The sequence below is a fragment of the Erithacus rubecula genome, assembly GCF_903797595.1.
Source record: "Erithacus rubecula genome assembly, chromosome: 14".
Lineage (NCBI taxonomy): Eukaryota > Metazoa > Chordata > Aves > Passeriformes > Muscicapidae > Erithacus > Erithacus rubecula.
Window position 1 is genome coordinate 17,488,417 of NC_136666.1, and position 19,399 is coordinate 17,507,815.

Below are 19,399 nucleotides of genomic sequence, written 5' to 3' on the forward strand. Positions count from 1 at the left end.
ATATTTAATGAAGAGCTTTCAGGTACATTAAGGGCAGATAAATCCTCCCCAAAGGGCTACACTCAAAGTGAATGATGGTCACAAGTTTTTCAGACAGATATAAGTTTGATCCATTTACTTATCAGGGGTTAATCCTCCAATTGCAGCTTCAGATAATGAAGTTGTATTCCCCCAGTTTGCTTTGTTTATACTTTTTGGGGCCTGAGGCTGAGGGGTGTCCTTGGATCTCAAGCCTAGAGGGATTGTTTTGTCTGACCAAAATGTGAAGACAGTTAACTAACACTTTATATGGAGTTTAGAGTTGTGCACTAATGCAGTACAGGATTTGAAAAATATAAATGCTAAAATCTTAAGGCATCAATAGGTAGCACCCTACAGTAACATTTCAGCACTTTCCTTTTACCTTTGTTCAAAAAGGCACCAGCAGGCTTTTTTCCTTCACATACTTCATCTGCCAGGGTATAGAACCTGGGCTGTTAAATGCTGAAGAATTCCTCTTCTCTGGGAGAGTTTGTATTGTCACTTACTGTTCAGGATGGTGTTCAGCACCAGACAAGGCTCTGCAGGTCATTTGTTTAGATTTGTGACAAATGTCAAGGAAATGGTGGAGAGAAAGCAGCAGCACATTGTTTAACTTATCTTTTCTTTTCCCCCTCCAGAAACAAAGTAAAGATAGATTTGGGCTTGAAGGTGATGAGGAATCAACCATGTTGGAAGAGTCTGTTTCACCTAAGAAGTGAGTGCATGCAACAGGAGGAAATGGTATTTAAGGGTGCCCCATTTAGCTGTGGCAGCTTCTCCAAATGAAGTAGTACAGTTATTACTGCTGAAGAATGGTTTTCTACTGAGTATTTCAATAGAAGGAAGTACTGTCCCCAGGCAATTGAGCAGGCTCCCAGCTTCATGCAGGGATTGAAGAACAGATATTTGTCACAAAATTGCTGTTTAAGACAGCCAGCAATGGCAGCAGTTTGTGTTAACTTGACCCTTGAACAAGGGCACTCAGGCTGTAATTCCATAAAATGCTAGGGCAGAGAGGGGGATGCTGAAGCAGAGCTGAAAAGTTGTATTTTTTTCATCTTCATGTATAATTTACAAGGTTTTAATTACTTGGTTCTGCTAGTTTCATGGTTTCCAGTAGATTTGACACCTGTTAGTTTAGTTGTACACAGTGTTATGAGCAGAGCTGGCTTATTTCACCAGCCAAACCCATCAGACATTTGGTGTGGGTAGAAGAAAGGGTTTGGTACAAGTAGATCAGGTTATGGTTTTGATGGGAGAGGAACTGGATGCAGCAAAACACAGAACTGTAGAGCTGGCCACACTCCTGAAAAGGAATGTCAAATCTTTCTATGCAATGAGACAATAGAAACAAATTTGTGATTTGGGACATTTTAAGCTGTAATGAGCCACTCAAGTCTTTTCTTGGAACTCTTGAGGGTCTCAACAGTGTGTATGTGAAAAGTCCATTTGATTTATTGTTAAGTATATGGTTTATGAGACATAGATTTGTTAGGTATTTCATGTGTCTTTGTGGTCTTTTGATGGATCACACATGTTCAGATGTGCTTTATTTTCCTATGGCCCTTTCCAAATCACTTCCAGAAGATACTGTTTGTTAAGTGCTGTCCAGAGAAGCCCAAAATTTGTAGTAGATAAATACAAGGTTTTTTTCATAGTTGAAATCAATTCTTTTTTAACCCTCAGCAGAGTGTTGTTGTTGCAGCCTGAATTTCTGTCAATGCTTCTAGCTATTAAATGTTGAATCATGTTGAACTATGAGCAGTATATCTGGCAAAGCAATCCATGACCATGGATGGCAGTAACTTTATTTATTATTCTCCAGCCCAGTATCTGGTGGAACTGCCAAATTATTTGCAAGTACTATGTGTGCTTGTTTGCATAAAGGGAGAAGAAAGCAAGTTTTTATCTCAGTTCTTGGGAGTACTTGCAAAAGATCTCCACAAGGTTCATGCTTCTATTTTCTATTGATCAGCCTGTGATATAACTGAAATGAAGCAGTTGTTATTTCATAAACCCTGTTCTGGCTCTGTCTGCCATGCTTCTAAAAGGGATAAAGCTATTGTATCATGTTTAACAAAACTGCACATTGCCATCTTTTCTTGGTGCCTGATAATTAGTGCTATTAATAATTAATCTGCCAGAAGCCCCAGATTATCTTTTTTCCAATATATTAGAAAACGGTTCGAAGGAATAACCACAAAGCTTTCCAGATGTTATAAAATGCAATTTAAATCCTAGAGGAAGAACAGCTTTCAGAACTGCATTTCCAGGAGCTCACTAATACTGTTCTGCATGTTTTTTTTTTTTCCCCAGATCCACCATCCTGCAGCAGCAGTTTAACAGGACTGGCAAAGTGGAGCATGGCTCGGTGGCGCTGCCGGCCGTGATGCGCTCGGGCTCCAGTGGCCCTGAGACTTTCAACATTGGCATCATGCCTTCCCCTCAGCAGCAGGTCACAACTGGCCAGATGCACAGAGGACACATGCCCCCACTCGTGAGAAGCCTCCTTGTTTTGTTTGTGAAGCCTGTCTGTGCAGCATGTAGGCAGAAACAGGATGTTGTGCGCATTTCTGAAAGCAGGAGTCGTGTCCTGCCTGTTCTACCAAAACAATGTTTTGAGTATCCCTTAAATATTTAAATTTTAAATATTTGATTTATTTCCTCATTTTCTTTAAACAGATTCTTCCACCCTCTTTTAGTTCTAAGTGGTTAAAACAAATATTCAAAGGGGAAAAAAAAAGAGGTTTAAAGATTGGCAAAAGTAAGCAATTGTAGCTTATTCTAGCTTATCACTAGATATATATATATCACCAACTTTGAAATTTTTTAGCAGGCTTAAAGCTGATAGTGCTTTTTCTCATTTAAATGGAAAGACTTTCTCAAGCCCTGAACAGCATTTAGAGAATATAATCAATGGTTGAAATCATGACATACTACTAGAAGTGTAGTCTGTGTTGTGAATTGACCTTGGCTGTTTGCCAGATGCCTGCTCAGCAGGCATTCCTACTCCTCAACTGAAGAAGTGTGTATATAAGATTAAAGAAAGCTTAACATCAGTATAGGTCAAGATAAAGACAGGGAGATCATCAATTTTCTTCATGGCCGAAACAGAATCAGCTTGGAGAAAATGACTTTAATTAATTGTCCATTAAAATGCAGTTGGATGTTGAGAAACAGATGAAAGCTAAAAATCCTTCTAGCATGGGACAGCCCCTGGCTAATTCTCCCAGAGGCAACCCCTGCAGCTAAAACTTGGCCACAAATACCCAATACAGACAGCATCTTGCTCTGCCTAAACCCCTTCAGTTTCCTGTTAGCTTATGCATATTGATGACAATTTAGTTTTAGAATCATCCTTGATTGCACTGGGAGGCTGTCCCAGGAAATCAGTAATGATCTCCTAGAAGCAAATGGAGTTTTCATGTTGCTTGAATGCAGCAGTAGGTTTGTGTGTCTGTCAGCCATTGTTTGAACTGAGAAAATTGAGCACTTTATATGTGTGTGAAAGTCCTGCAGATGTAAAATGGCACGAGCAGAACCAAGACTTGGGGAAGAGTTTGAGGGCTTTGTTTTCTCCATTGTGCCAGGGAAAAGGCAGCTCTGAAATGGCCTGCTGTCACTCAGGGTCTCTTCATGCACACAGCATGTGCCTGCAGTGCTGTGTGGAGCACAGCACAGCCATTGCCTTGCTCTGCCTTGCAGACCTCAGCTCAGCAAGCCCTGATGGGCACCATCAACACCAGCATGCACGCTGTCCAGCAGGCACAGGCTGACCTCAGTGAAGTGGACAACCTGCCACCTCTGGGGCAGGACATGGTGAGTGCTAATCCATCAGAAAGGAGCCTAAGGGATTTGGGTAGTTTACACACCAATTTAGTCATTGTCCTCAGATCTAAAGTGGTATTGCTAAAGCTTTTAAGATGGGGCAAAAATTTTGTGCTCTCTTTAAGAAATTCACAGTGGTCCATCTCAGCCTTCTGAGATCAGATGTTGCAAACTTCCTTGCATAAACCTGCCTAGAATGCTTTTGTTTTCTGGGCATATGTACAGTTAAACACAAACTATAAACAAGTATTAATGGCTGGACTTAGTGCCTCACAGAGACATGGAAAATAAGATCAAAACATGATTGTGTTGTTAGGTTAGGGCAGGAGGATGGAGACAGAGGGTTATTGCTTATGTGGGACTGTCAGTCAAGAGTGTTTAGCTTTTCTTATGGCATTTACCTTAAAAGGGCAGCTGTTGAAATGTGAGAGCAAATCTAATTAATGAATTAGCAGAAGAAAATGCTTGCTTTCATATTTCACTCTAAGGGCCTGCTGCTTGTCTTCTGTTTCACCTTTAAAATTTCACAAAGGAATGGGATAAATACATAGTATCTTGCCTTACAGAACCTCACTGCAGTTCTTAATTCTTCTTTTTGTTATTGCTCTTTAGGCATCAAGAGTATGGGTTCAGAACAAGGTTGATGAATCAAAACATGAAATACACTCTCAAGTTGATGCAATCACTGCAGGAACTGCATCTGTTGTTAACCTAACAGCAGGTAAATTTCAATGGGAAGGATTTCCTTGCAGTCTCTTATTTGTCAGTCTAAATCAAGTATGAACTGAGTATTGGGCAGCTGCAGAATATTTTTTTAAAACACACCAATAACTAAGCACATTGAGTGGAGCAAACTTGGTGTCCCTCCCAACACAATTTTTTCTATCTTCAGTTTCTCTAAAGGTGTAACAGTCAGTAAAGATAAAATATAGCTTGCTTATCCAACAGAGTACAGAGTGCAAGATTACTACAAGAAAGCATCATTGATCTGGCAGTTGTTAAGGAGAGATTGTTTTTATTGACAGTGGGTTTTTCTTCAGCAAAATACAAGTTGAGGGAGCTGCCAGTGGCTTAAAGGAGACAAGACTCTATTACCTTAAGTTCTTTTGTATTGAAAGAGGCTGAAACCATGGACTTCTCAGCACATTGCATTGAATAAAGAGTCATTCTATTAGAGGATAGATTATTGCAGAAGAAATGTAGAAATCTGAAAATTTATAGCAATCTAATGGGTTTTTTTCAGTGACACATATTTAGTAGGCATTGCTTGGCTGTCTTGAAATATCACTTATCTCTCATTAGAGTGTAGCTTGTTGTAGCTGCATTCTGATCATTGGAAAACATTTGCTTTGCAGGGGACCCAGTTGACACTGATTACACTGCTGTGGGATGTGCAATTACAACTATCTCCTCCAACCTCACTGAGATGTCCAAAGGTGTGAAACTGCTTGCTGCTCTCATGGATGATGAAATTGGAAGTGGAGAAGATCTCCTGAAAGCTGCTCGAACCTTGGCCAGTGCTGTGTCAGACTTGCTGAAAGCTGTGCAACCTACTTCAGGAGAGGTGAGTAAAGAAAAACTTCCCAGGTTCCCTCTTTTTTAGCCATATTTCTTGCACACTAATGTAGTAGTTCCTTGAGGAAATCTAAAATGCAAGTATTTTCTTTGAATTAATGCATTTCACCTCTCCCCAGCCTCGCCAGACAGTTTTGACTGCAGCTGGAAGCATTGGACAAGCAAGTGGGGAGCTACTGAGACAAATTGGAGAGAATGAAACAGATGAAAGGTTCCAGGTAACGAGGGGGTTGCTTGTCAGAACTGTGCAGTTCTGTAATGAAGAGGTCCCTGCATAAAGCCAGGCTGCTTGAAGTGTGGTTAGAAAATGCTGGAGTTTCTCTATGCTGATTGAATAAATTTTGGTTTAGGTACACCATCACAGAGTGCTGATTTCACAGGAACCCCAGCATCATACAGATGCTGTCATACTTCATGGAGAGCTTTTTGTACTATGTTTCTGCTCATTAAATATAGTGGAGTCTATGTGTTTTTTATGTTTGTGTGTATACATGTAAACATGTAGACATACATGGTAAACTGAGTAGAAAAAACCATTGTATTACAAACAAAAATTCCTTAAGATGAATTGTAGCATCAGTTACAAAATCATGATGCTTCATGACTTAAGTGTTTGCTGTTAGCAGCTTAAGACCAGTGCTCTTAAATCCTCTATAAAAATCATGTGTGGATTTTTTCACTGTATGCCAAGGATGTGTTTAACCAAAACCAAGGGAAGGTTCTTTCCAGCAGCAGATAGAGCTCTGGAGTGCACTGTGTGTGCTAATACAACTTATAAGCCTCTTTTACCACTTCATCCAGCAGTGAATCTGTGAACTCCATCAGAATTCTCATTTGTGTTAAATATATGTATTACAGCTCTTGGCTAAGAGAAGGATTTTAAGCATTCTTACCTATATTATGGTGTGTTAGAGAAAGTGGGTAAGTAAAGAGATGGTTTATCATATCTAAAAGCAAAACAAAAAGTAGTGGGTTTGATTTTTGAAATGCAAGGTTTTCTGCCTGCTGTCAAGTTGACATCATAAATAAATGTATTGGAAGTATTTTCTTTACTGGAAAACCAGGTCATTTTAACAATTGAAGCATTAAGAAGACTCCATCCTACTAAAAATCTGAAGTATATGGATGAGATTTTAAGTGGGGAAATGGGAAAAAATTATTTGAACTTAGGGATTGCAGGAATTAACACCTGAGTGCTTTTATTGTCTCAGACCGAGTTGTCCCTTTACTTTACCAGGATGTCCTGATGAGTTTGGCCAAAGCTGTTGCCAACGCCGCCGCCATGGTCGTGCTGAAGGCCAAGAATGTAGCACAGGTGGCTGAGGACACTGTCCTGCAGAACAGGGTCATTGCTGCTGCTACCCAGTGTGCCCTCTCTACTTCCCAGCTGGTGGCTTGTGCTAAGGTGAGTCACAGGGGCACAGCATCGTGCCCGGCGGGTTCTGCCGCGCATTAAAAACGAGCCGCTACGTGTTATCCGGGCGCTCTCTCCTGCAGGTGGTGAGTCCCACCATCAGCTCCCCGGTGTGCCAGGAGCAGCTGATTGAGGCAGGCAAGCTGGTGGACCGCTCAGTGGAGAACTGTGTGCGTGCCTGCCAGGCTGCTACGGACGACAGCGAGCTGCTGAAGCAGGTGAGCGCAGCCGCCGGCATCGTCAGCCAGGCGCTCGGCGACCTCCTGCAGCACGTGCGGCAGTTCGCCAGCCGCGGGGAGCCCATCGGCCGCTACGACCAGGCCACCGACACCATCATGTGTGTCACCGAGAGCATCTTCAGCTCCATGGGAGATGCTGGTGAGTTCCTGACGACAGCTTGCCACCGTTCGTGCGTGTGCTGTTGGGTCTGTCCGAATCACTCGGAGAAATCGGGGTGCGGGGGTTGAATTTTGGGTGGTTGAAGTATGTTGAGCCACTCGCGCATCAAGTAGACATTTAAGTAGAAGTTGGGTTAGAACTCACTCCTGAAACTTACTAATTTATTTAGTAAATGAAAGCTTTCAAATGCCACAGCAGCAGTACAAGTTCTAGTGAAGGTTGAAACACACTGATGTCTTCAGCAAGAGGCACCAAGCCCACAGTTGCATACAGGACTTAGGGATAATACAGCTATAGCAAGAATATTGCTGACATTTTTCAAATAGAACAAGATAGGGTATACGTGTAGTTCTATAACCTGGTGTGCTAAGAATACTAGAATTCTAATAGGTTAAGGAGTGGTGGTCTGAGTTTGCATCTTAGCTTGCTGGAAAAATCCTATATAAGAGTTTGTATTGGGGAGAGTTGGTGCTTTTAACCATTGGCTTTTGCCAGGGCTTTTAGTCATTTGCATTCACTTATTGCTGCTGCTTTGCTATTGCTTGTCTGCTATTGCCTTTGATGTGCTTTGTAATAAGATGTGCTTTGTAATAAATAACCTTTTTAGCTGCTTTGCTTATTTAAGATAACCCAATGAAGTAGGAGCCAAGAGCTTCAGAGTTGGTGCCATAGAGCACCAGAGGTCCAAGAACCTCCACAGTACCTTTCAAGTTGAGAAAATAAAAATCCTTCTCTGTTTTGTGCTTCTAAGCTAGTGCTGTTGTCACTATGGGTAGTGATCCAGCCCATAATATAAATCAGCAACATGCACATAGCTGTGTGCTAGATGGGGTAAATATTCAGTGAAAACAATCAAAACCGTGCTAAAGGAACACAGTAATATTTTCTGTTTTCTGCTGCTGCTTCACTTCATAGAATTGTATAGCAATTTCTCATCTCCAAATAAGAAGGCAGGCAGCTGGTGACTGGTGTTATTATGCATAGATTTTGCTACAGGTTTTTAAACTCACATCTGCTTTTTCTTCTGAGATGTTTCTAAAAGTACAGCTTCTAAAACAAAAAACAAGATGGTTTTGGCTAAAATGATCTTAATGATGCTAAGTGCTTTCTGCCAAAGTTCCTAGTTTATATTAGACAAAAGATAATTCCCCAGAAACACTGGAAGAAGATGGATAATTTTTATTGAAGGAGTGAAATCTTTACTGTGATTTGAAAGCAAAATTATTAGTGTTTGCTGGGACAGGAGTTTCCTTGAACCTGTATATTCAAAATTACCTAAAAATATATATATTTTGTCTTGCTATGTAGATTGCAAATACTACACTTTTTTCTTGATCTCTACTGTTGTGGTTTCTGTCATTTATATTGGAACCCAAAATTCATTTACGAAACTTTCAAGTTACATGTATATATATGTATATATCTGTGTGTATAATTTTCAAACAAAAAAATATTTCAGCGAATGTAATTTCATTTTTGCCTTGGGGAATGATGCTGAATTATGAAACCAAGACTGAAATGCAGAGAGGAGAAGGTAAAAATGCAGCTGTGCTCCCCAGGTGAAATGGTGCGGCAGGCGCGGGTGCTGGCACAGGCCACCTCCGACCTTGTCAATGCCATGAGGTCTGATGCAGAGGCAGAGATTGACATGGAGAACTCCAAGAAGCTTCTGGCTGCTGCAAAGCTCCTGGCAGATTCCACAGCACGCATGGTAGAAGCTGCAAAGGTACCAGAAAAATGAATCATCAACTTAAGATTGTAAGGCTGTACACAACGAAGAGAGGGTGTGTGGGATTTATGGTTAGGATCTGGCTGAAAGTAAAGATGGTTTCTCTTATCCTGTAAAAACTTTGGCATTTAATGACTTACCCTAGGTACATTCCAAAAACCAATTTATTAGCCAGCTGGATTTTTTTGGTTTTAAAATATCTTGCACTGCTTTCTTGTGTGTACAGTGGTCATGACTGAAGTCATGTAGGGCAGTTACCACCTGTTATGGTGCAGAGTCCTGTACCAGTACAAATGGAACAACAAAACCACTGCAATCTCTTACTTGAGTTATTACAAACCAATGCCCCTCTGTCTAAGAAACAGTTTCCTTCACCTGGGGAATCTTGCCTGTGTTGTTCCCCTCAACATCCTTCCCTCCTCTTTCTCACAAGAGGCAAATATCACAACTTATCTTCCCTTTTTTGTCCTGGAAACCTGTTTCAATCTGTTAGGGGAGAATATGTCCTTTGACTTGTTTCCCAGATCCTAAAATGATTTTTATGGCAGCAGGGCCAGCCATTCTGCTGGGGCTCCAAAAGGCCTGTATGTTTGGCTGCCTATCCTTGACTTTCCCATATTTTCTGATTTCAAATGGAGAAAATCTACCATGCTAAACTTCTAGTTTTGAACTGCAGTTACTGAAAGACATATCGAATTGAGAATTTTAAAAACTAGGATTTTTTCAAAAATCTGTGTTCATACAAGTACATTATTTCAGATCATAGAGGAAGAGTTTAAAAAGGCTTTTTTCCCAAGCACCTGAAGTTCAGCTCTCTTCCTGTAAGTTCCAGACATGGACAGTAACACCTTCCACTGGAAACAGACTTTCTGCTTTGAAATTTTGTAATACATCAGTGTTCTTCTAACTTTCCTTAAGATAATTCAAGGAAGATGAATGCTGATGTAGCAGATGCTGTCTGAACTTAAGTCTTGATGTTCATCCACATTTTTCCCCATTCATTTTTACTCAGACTTATGGTTTTTGCTTGGAAATTTTTTGCAGGGAGCTGCAGCCAATCCTGAAAATGAGGATCAGCAGCAGCGTCTGAGAGAAGCAGCAGAGGGGCTGAGGGTTGCTACAAATGCTGCTGCACAGAATGCCATCAAGAAGAAAATTGTCAACAGATTAGAGGTTGGAAACCATGTAGTGCAAGTGCTAAGCTGAGAATGACAGCTCCATAAACTCAGTTCCAGAGTACAAAGCTTAGAATTAAACATGCCAGTATATCATAATACAGTCCTCAGAAAATTGAGTGACTTGTATCACAGAGGTGGTGGTGTAAGGATTTGACTCAGAAGGCTTTTGATGATGGCTTAGTCCTAAAATTAAACAGCTGAGCTGTAACTGCTTCATTGCTGTCTTTATGATGAGCCATTTACACACAGTATCTCAGGATAGAGAGTTCCATATGAATTTCTGTACATAGTTGAATCACAGCATATCCAATTGAACTGGGAAATTACTCAGAGTCAAGAAGCAGAAATGGAAGTAAAAAGTACATCCTATCTAGTGGCCCAGTCAAGAGAGAGGCAATTTAGTAAGGATAAAATACCATGGAAGTTTGTTTTGTAGGCAAAGTTTGATCTTCACATTCTCAACTAAAATGGAGAAAAGACAGATGGGCTAATGTCTGTAATTTTCTAATTGCATTCAAGAAAGTTTTATGCAAAGAGTATTTTATGTTTTGCTGTTATATACTGCCTTACAAAAAATTTCATGCTTGGTCTGTTTAGTGGTCCTGTTAGTACAGTACAACCTTGCATGACTTGTTGAATTTTTATTTTTGTAATGGGGTGATGCTGATAATAACATTTGAAGAAGGTCTTCATAATGCTTTTAGACTCAGAAATACCAGTATTTTGTACCTCTCTGTCATTTTAGTACCTTTGATTTTGCCATAGAACAATCTCAGGAGAAATTGGCTCCTTTGCATCCTGGGTCAGAGGTATCAGTGTAGCAGTGTGAGGCATTGTGTGCACTTTGCCTTTTTTTTCTCTGACCTTCATAAGGAGCTCATAGTTTACACCATTTTTGCTGTTTGTAGTTCACTTATCTTCCTCCTGTTGGAACCTAAGCTATGAAAGAGTAAGGGCATAGAATGCTTTTAACTCTGCCTTTTTCTTTATTGGCAAATTAGAGATGGATAACAGTATTCAAATAATTTTCAGCTTGAGAGAAGAGCAGTGGCAGTCAGTTGAAGTTTTCTTAAGGCATTCAAATTAAGGGATAAAATGTATTAATTTGTTGATGTTGTTACTGTCAAAGTTACCTATAGTAATGTGTATTTCATCCTCTGAATTACTCCATTTTAGCACTGATTTAGCTTTCTTTTTCTCCAAAGATTGCAGCCAAGCAAGCTGCAGCTGCTGCTACTCAGACTATTGCAGCTTCTCAGAATGCAGCTGTTTCCAATAAGAACACAGCAGCCCACCAGCAACTTGTCCAGAGCTGCAAGGTAAACACAGCACAGCCTGTGACAAATAATAACTCTTGAGTTCTGCTTTAGGGGGAACTGATGAGGATCACCTTCTGTAATACTGTTGCAACCTCAAAAGGAGCTTTAAAAAAAATAAATCCACAACAAATAAAACCAGTATGTATGTTTATGGATTTTGGAGAGCCCCCATTTACTGTATTATCTGTGCATTGCTGTTTGTAGAGCTTTGCAAAGCTGAGCTACTGTTAATGCCATGTAAGATTTGACTGGTACACCTTAGAAAAGGTGGGTAACTGTTCAGTAAGAGCCAATTCACCTGAAATAAGTAATTTTACTACAAGTTTTGGTACAGATCAGCCAGTGATGGAAGATGTGCAGAGCTGTGCTGAAAGCACTGTACAGAGGGGTCCAGTTGCTCAGGAATTTGTGATTCCCTGACTCTGATTCTAAGCCTTGGCTGTGCATCCAGTGTATGAGTGTGATCTTTAAGGGAGTAGTGCCATGATCATCAAAACAGGCTGTTGAATCATATATGCAGTGAAATGGGAATGAGGTCTGTTGTGGGATAGAGGTAACCTTTGGATTTTTGTAATGAAAAATGGAGTGGCAATAGTGGTTTATAATCACTGTATATATATTATAATCACTATTCACTATAATGAGTGAAATTCTTGTTTAACTTACCAGTTATGTCATTGGTCATATAAGTAACAACTGCATCTGCTATTCTGATGTGTTCCCCTTCCAAGCAACTGGGACCTTAAATGTCACCATAAAAATATAAGTGACAGACCTTACTGTAGGGTTACCATGATTCCTAGCTTGAAGTTAAAGCTGTAAGATCACAGATTTCAAGGTATGCCTGCTGACATCTGAACATGTGAAGAAAATAATTAATACTAAATGTACACAATTCAGCATAAAAATCTTGGATTGTCTTGTAGGAGCCTTTAATTAATAAGTAGATTGAATAATGATTTTTTAAAGTAGAATATCTCTAAAAACGTACTATTGAGTATTAATTTGGTTCCATGCAATGATTAATTCTGTGACAACCCAGGAGTATTTTACTTCAGAAACTGCAGTTGTCTTTAAGCCTGCTTGTTTTATTTTCAGAGGATTTTGAGGTTTTGTTTATTTACTAAAAATCTTTTCCCTTTGTCCATTTTAGAATGTTGCAGACCACATTCCTCAGCTGGTGCAGGGTGTGAGAGGAAGTCAAGCTCAGGCAGAAGACCTCAGTGCCCAGCTTGCTTTAATAAATTCCAGCCAGAATTTCCTTCAGGTGAAGTGAATCAATCATTGCAGTGGATGCAAAAAGCAATTTTTTAGTGCTGTATGTTTTCATCTGTGATAAATAAGCAGTAAATTGTTCTCACTCTGAGTATTTGCTGTATGGTTCTCTCTGGAGTCACATATTGATCCATCTCCCCTGTGGCTGTATATGTGTACAGTGGTGATTATGAGAATCAGCAAAGTTTTTTAGTTGTATCAGCAGTAATCCCTGTGTAGGGGCATTGCTTGATTTACAATTTTAATTTCATAGGATTTTGGCAGAGGTTAATATTTAGAAACATAGAAATTTGCCATCTCTGCCACCTTGACCTGATTGTACCATATGGATGCTGAATGGCAAAATTTCACATTTCAGTATTTTGAAGTAGTAGCATGAGTATTCAAAGGCCTCAGGCAGACTTTGGAACCAAAGGAGTAGTTGTTGTCCCAGTAAAGCAAAGTTGAGTCCTGCTGCAGAGGACTTGGAAATGTGACAGATTTGTAACAGGGTGTTCCAATTTAAGGAGCAGGAATGTGCTAGTCATTAAAGAAAAATCTAGGAACCTCATGAGTGTGTGAATGGAGGAAGCAGTTTTACTGAATCCTAAACCTTCTTTAAAGAAAATGAGCTGGTAAAACCAATTGTGTTCACTGTTGTTCTTTGAACAGCCTGGAAGTAAAATGGTGGCATCTGCTAAAGCTGCTGTCCCCACAGTGACTGACCAAGCAGCAGCAATGCAGCTCAGTCAGTGTGCAAAGAATCTTGCTACCAGCTTGGCTGAGCTAAGAACTGCCTCCCAGAAGGTAGGAAAATACTGGTTTAATCAGCTGAAACTAGAGGACTTTGTCTCCCCTGGGGGAATGGCTCATCAGGCAGTGCTCACCTCTCACTGCAGTTTTGTGTACACTTTGCTCAGACTCCCAGGTGGCCTCTATCGTGACACAAAGGGGAGGGAGAAGTGACAAGAAAACTTTAAAAGATTATGCTACCCTTTCCATACCAGACAAATGTGAGCAAAGCAGCACATCAGGACTCTGAGCTACGTTCCAGGGAGAGCAGGGAAAAGGGAGCACATCTCATGCCCACCAAACCAGTGAGAACCCAACTCTGCTTACTGCTGTAATTGTGAATGGAATCATCATCTCTAAAATTCAGAGAAGCAGAGGCTCTCTGTGTTTCACCCACACTATGTGGGCCTTAAAAAAAATGCAAGTGGAAAGTCTGATTTTTTTTTTTTTGTGTGCATGTTTGTACTGAGACCTGAAACTGAGATTGTAGCATTGAGGTGGCTACAGCTGAGCTAATGCTAAAATTTCCTCTCTTGTACTGATGAGTGTGGGCTGCCACATCAGGGGGTCAGTGTGGTTTTGGTCATGATGCACAGTGAAGAAACATGTACACAAGACAAGTGCACCTCATTCCCCTGGTCCTCTAAGCAGAGTGTTATTCCCTTCACAGACTGAAAATATTCTTCAGGAGTTTGGAATCCATGCTGTAGAACATTTAGAGGGCTCACAATGGCCTCTGCAGTAGGAAGAGAAATAATATGGGAGAGGAGATTAGATCTGAAGCATTTCCTGTTTCTGAAAGTTGCATGCTAACTGTGGTACTGATCTGATTTCTGAACAGGCTCATGAAGCTTGTGGCCCAATGGAAATTGATTCTGCTTTGAATACAGTCCAGACCCTCAAAAATGAACTGCAGGATGCGAAGATGGCAGCTATGGATGGACAGTTAAAACCTCTCCCAGGAGAAACTGTAATTGAGGACGGATGTTCTTCATTTAAAAACAAACAAAGTTAGCTGTTAAAAAACTTAAATCTTAGAGGCAAAGCAATGAGGCTTTAGATAATGATGATGCTGATAGGATTTTGCACTGATTCTCTTAAAAAAGAGTGTATGTTACTACACCAAGAGTGTGTTCTGTAGTAGAATTACTCATAGGACTATAGAGCCTCCTTGTCTATTGTACAAATTACAATTTGGTAACAGTAATGTTTTGGTCTTGTCAAAAAGAATTTTTCCAATAGTGACAATGCTGAGAACTCAGGACAGCCAGTTCTAGTAGGATTAGAAAGTGAGATGGTTTATTTTGGGGGAAAAAAGTCCTTTCTAGGTGAAGGTATTTACTTCTGTTGCTAATTATAGAATAGTTTTATTGTTCACACTACCTAATATGTTAATTTATTTAACAACCTGCTGGTCAGATTTCAGAAAAACTGTGTATGTATTCATTAGCTGAAGTGAAAGTTCAGGTTTTTGTGCAATGAGGATTTTTTCAGTACTATTAAAAATGAAGTCTATTTTCCTTGAGCTTAAACTAATTATTTTGTCCTTTGCAATTTTTTACAGCTTGAGAAATGCACTCAGGACCTGGGAAGCACATCCAAAGCAGTGGGTTCCTCAATGGCCCAGTTGTTAACTTGTGCTGCTCAGGGCAATGAGCACTACACAGGTACTGTTTTATTCATAATGGCTCTGTGAAGCCTCTGCTTTCCATCAAATACTTGATGAAAAGTTTTCTTGTCACAGACTACTTAAATCAAGGAATTACTCAATTTTTTTTTAGTACTGGTAGTGAATTGTGGTAAGTTACAAAGAATTGTGAGTGTGACTCATGCTTCATAAAAGAACAGTGATGCAATCTGCTCTGTCTTTAATCAGAATAGATTGGGACATCTGTTGTTTTTGTAAATATGTGCCACTGAAACTCTGAAGGGCTGAAATAAAATGTATTGCATTTTAAAGGTCAGTGCCACTGGAAATGTTGCTACATCCTTACCAAAGGTGTAAAGGGTATATTTTGGATATTGGTATGTTTGGATACATTTTGATGCAAACATAGTGGGGACAGTTTGTTGACATTCAGAACTGATTCTCTTCCTTGTTACCTGTTCATATTTACAGTGCAGCTGCTCTGGCTAATTCATTGGGCACATCTGCATAGTTTGAGATAAAGCCAACAGGAGGTCTGGGCACACAGATTCTGCAGCTTATTTTTGTACCTGTACTTTTATTTTGGAAACAAAAAATTACCTTGATAAGAAAATTGATCTATAGGAGGGACAAAATTCGCTCATAGATGTTAAAATGTTCTGTGACCTTATTTCTGTTAGAAATGAAAACTGCTGTTGCAAATGCTCCCATAATATTTTTTTGTCTAATATTACTGATAAAATGTGTTATGGCAATAACCACATCATTGGTTATGATTTGCCATCTGAGCTCTAGAACTTACAGTTGCTTTCATTTGAAGCAGATGGAATTTCATCAAGGTAACTCATGTTTCTATCACATAGTTGTGCAGAAGTAGGCACTGGGTGTCAGGCAAGGGAGTACAGATACTTGCAGCTGATAATGAATAGCTAAATCTAGTAGCTGTCTTATCATCAGATTGTAGGAAACCTTACAAAACAATGAGTTCCTTTTCAATAATTTGATAAATAGAAGATGAAGACTATTATTCAGACTATTATTCAGTAGTCCTACTCCTTAGCACTGGAGTTGATAAATGTCCTTTAGACAGAAAGTAATTTTATTATATCCATTCTGTGACTTGCTTCAGTTATTTTTATGTTTTATTCACAGTGATGTTAGGTTATATCAAGTTGTATCATTCCTAATAATCTCTTTTTTGATTGTTGTGCTGTGACTCTGAACTCTTGTACACCATTCTTGCAGACAATCACTTCCCCCATAGCTTAGATATGAGTTTTTCCCCCATCTACAGGTTTTAGCTTTTGTTTTTCAGTGCTTGGCTAAGATGTAGTCACTGGTGTAGAGAATTGTGCTCAGAATGTGCTCTTTGGGCTATAACATTTACTTCATGGCTTCACTACAGTAATTTTTCTAAGCAAATTATACTGTGCATTTCAAATATGTTCCTTTTTGAAGATTTTTAAGCTGCACTTGAAGTGTTATTTTGCAATAGGATCATGTCATGAAATACAACAAGATTGTCTTTAAAGGTACTAATAGAATCCTTGATGCCATTGTGACCACAGGAGTTGCTGCCAGAGAAACTGCTCAGGCCTTGAAGACTTTGGCTCAGGCAGCACGAGGGGTTGCAGCATCTACCACTGACCCTGTGGCAGCCCATGCCATGCTGGATTCAGCCAGGGATGTCATGGAAGGCTCTGCAATGCTGATTCAAGAGGCCAAGCAGGCCCTGGCTGTCCCAGGGGATGCAGACAGTCAGCAGAGATTAGCCCAGGTAAGCTGGGACTTGAGCAGCTGCATCAGTTGTCAAACACCCAGTGAATTTACTCCAAATCAGCATTAAATAAGGGAAGAGAATGGTAGAAATAAGGCTGCTGGGTATGTCAACTTTCTGTTCCTTTCAACAACTCTCAAACAATAACATCATGCCTATGTTAAACAACACAAGTGGTATTTTAGGTGTTTTAGTCATCAGAGGATGTTTTACTCATCTCTTAGAAAAATATACCAAAGATGCAGCTCTGTGCTTTTACCCACAACATATGTGAGGAGACTGCTTGACTGCAAAAATCAGATAGCCATTAAACTGATAATTTTCAAATAAAAGATCTATATCATGCTATATTCAAAAAGTGAGTGCCTGTTTTGTTCATGTGTGGCACCACTATGTTTGAATACTTTAGGAGTGACAAGTTATTTTTTTTACTTATTAGAAAAGTTCTAGAATTGGCCTGCATCGTAAATAATTTCTTATGCAGATCTCTTTGTTCTAATCAGAGCTTTGTAAAAAGTAGCATGCAACGAATTTCTGTGATTGATGTATAGATAATTTCAGAGGCATTCCCTTATCTGCAGTGCTGTAGCTTTATCCCAGGTGCCTGGAGCAGTTGTGTGTCTGTCCTGCCAACATTCTCCTATCACATGGATGAGCCTAAATGAAGACTGCAGGTCAGCAAACTGAGAAAGTTGCAAGCCTCAAAAATGTTCCTGTAAGGGTCAGAATGTAGGAATTGCTGGCTATGGAGCAGGGGCTGTGTCTCCTGTTAATGAGCCTCTCTCAGTGTGAATGTGTTTATTTGTGTGTTGTAGGTGGCAAAAGCAGTGTCTCACTCCTTGAATAACTGTGTGAATTGTCTGCCTGGACAAAAGGATGTGGATGTGGCCTTAAAGAGCATTGGGGAATCCAGCAAGAAGCTCCTTGTTGATTCAGTAAGATGGCTTTTAATGTGGAATTGTATTTTAGAAAGCTGAACAGCAGATCTAGGTTCCCATGTGTCAAATCATTATTTAGGAAATGTGCCCTAAGTATACTTTGTGTAAGCTGTGTTTGAGTTTATGCACTTTCAAGCAGCTGCTACTTAGACTGAAATACTGTTTTTGTAGTTTTATGGGTAAGCTGAAATGTATCTGTGACTTGTGAAAGCAGTATTAAAATTTTCATAGATTGGTATCAACCTTTTGGTTTTGAAAATAGCAACCATGACTTAACATTCCAAAGAATATGAAAATTAGAAAATTATAGTTCATCTCCCACCTAGAAGTGATCAGTTTACTTGAAGAAGCAATGGGATCTGTCAAAAAATGCTTGATCATTTTGTGTAAAGAGTAGAATTGTTACTTTGTTTAACTGCATTCATGTCAAAAACCTTTTTTGTATTATACTACTGGAACAACCTTTTTTCTGCATCCATCATTAACCTTGCTGTCCTGTGAATGAAGGAGGAATTGTTTTAACATGTTTGTGCAATGTCTTTTGATAAAACCAAGGGGTTTTTTTACCAAACTGGTTTAACAGAGAGAGTTTAGAGTAATTCTGAAGAGATGCCAATACTTGTGTCCTTAAAACTCACAGACTTGACTGTCCATTGAAAGAAACAAGACACAAGTTGATGAACAGATTTCTGGTTGACAGCTGTCCCATAGTTCCAGCTCCATTGCATTTGGTATTCTCAGCATGTGTTGAACTCTTCAATCATGAAAGACTGGTGTGATGTGACTGACAATAAAAAATTTGTCTCTTACAGCTTCCTCCAAGTTGTAAGTCATTTCAGGAAGCTCAGAGTGAACTGAACAGGGCAGCAGCAGACCTGAATCAGTCAGCTGGAGAGGTTGTCCATGCTACACGTGGCCAAAGTGGGGAGCTGGCTGCAGCCTCTGGGAAATTCAGTGATGATTTTGATGAATTTCTTGATGCTGGTATTGAAATGGCTGGCCAAGCACAGGTAAGTTCTGGATCATGCTGATTGAGGGATGATCTTGGCCATAACCTCTGGCAGGGCAGGACATTGTTTATGTGGCACTGCAGTGCAGCACAGCATGCTGGTGTGTGAAGAGATGTTTGTTGTGAGGGAGTAATCTGGGGCTGGTTATCTGGAAAAAAGAGAACTCAGCATTTGCATCTTCCACAGGGTGTTGGTATTTGTTTCTGTGTCCAGTCAGAGATAGGACTTTGTCCTCCTCTGTGTAGTTTGAGCTGCAAATGGGAAGGGTTGCTTCTATTTTGGTGGAACCACCATGGGTCATAATTGAGGTGAACACTGTTCAAAATGTGGCACTTTTCTTTGCTACTTTTGAAATGCTTTTAAGTAGATGGAGGAAAAGATGCTTTGGTATCACTGGTGATGTGGACCTGCTGCAGGGTGGAGCAAACACTTGAAGAGGGCTGCCTAAAATGCCATCCTTGGATCTGGCAGCAAGCACTTGGGCTTGTGTTCAGTGATTTAAAATCTGGCAGAGTTC

General features: G+C 40.0%; 1 protein-coding gene across 12 annotated transcripts in view; it reads left to right on the forward strand.

Annotated features, from left to right (window-relative positions):
- Positions 1 to 19,399, forward strand: part of TLN2 (talin 2) — a 105,069-nt gene that overhangs the window by 47,647 nt on the left and 38,023 nt on the right. For all 12 annotated transcript variants that reach the window (XM_079318234.1, XM_079318228.1, XM_079318230.1 and 9 more), the window contains 18 exons: positions 660 to 736; positions 2,338 to 2,518; positions 3,727 to 3,840; positions 4,462 to 4,570; positions 5,205 to 5,413; positions 5,544 to 5,642; positions 6,662 to 6,829; positions 6,922 to 7,216; positions 8,797 to 8,963; positions 10,011 to 10,139; positions 11,350 to 11,463; positions 12,617 to 12,730; positions 13,390 to 13,524; positions 14,351 to 14,479; positions 15,074 to 15,176; positions 16,726 to 16,934; positions 17,750 to 17,869; positions 18,685 to 18,882. In XM_079318234.1, the coding sequence (XP_079174360.1) occupies positions 660 to 736; positions 2,338 to 2,518; positions 3,727 to 3,840; positions 4,462 to 4,570; positions 5,205 to 5,413; positions 5,544 to 5,642; positions 6,662 to 6,829; positions 6,922 to 7,216; positions 8,797 to 8,963; positions 10,011 to 10,139; positions 11,350 to 11,463; positions 12,617 to 12,730; positions 13,390 to 13,524; positions 14,351 to 14,479; positions 15,074 to 15,176; positions 16,726 to 16,934; positions 17,750 to 17,869; positions 18,685 to 18,882 (2,670 nt within the window). The remainder of the gene's footprint in view (positions 1 to 659; positions 737 to 2,337; positions 2,519 to 3,726; positions 3,841 to 4,461; positions 4,571 to 5,204; positions 5,414 to 5,543; positions 5,643 to 6,661; positions 6,830 to 6,921; positions 7,217 to 8,796; positions 8,964 to 10,010; positions 10,140 to 11,349; positions 11,464 to 12,616; positions 12,731 to 13,389; positions 13,525 to 14,350; positions 14,480 to 15,073; positions 15,177 to 16,725; positions 16,935 to 17,749; positions 17,870 to 18,684; positions 18,883 to 19,399) is intronic.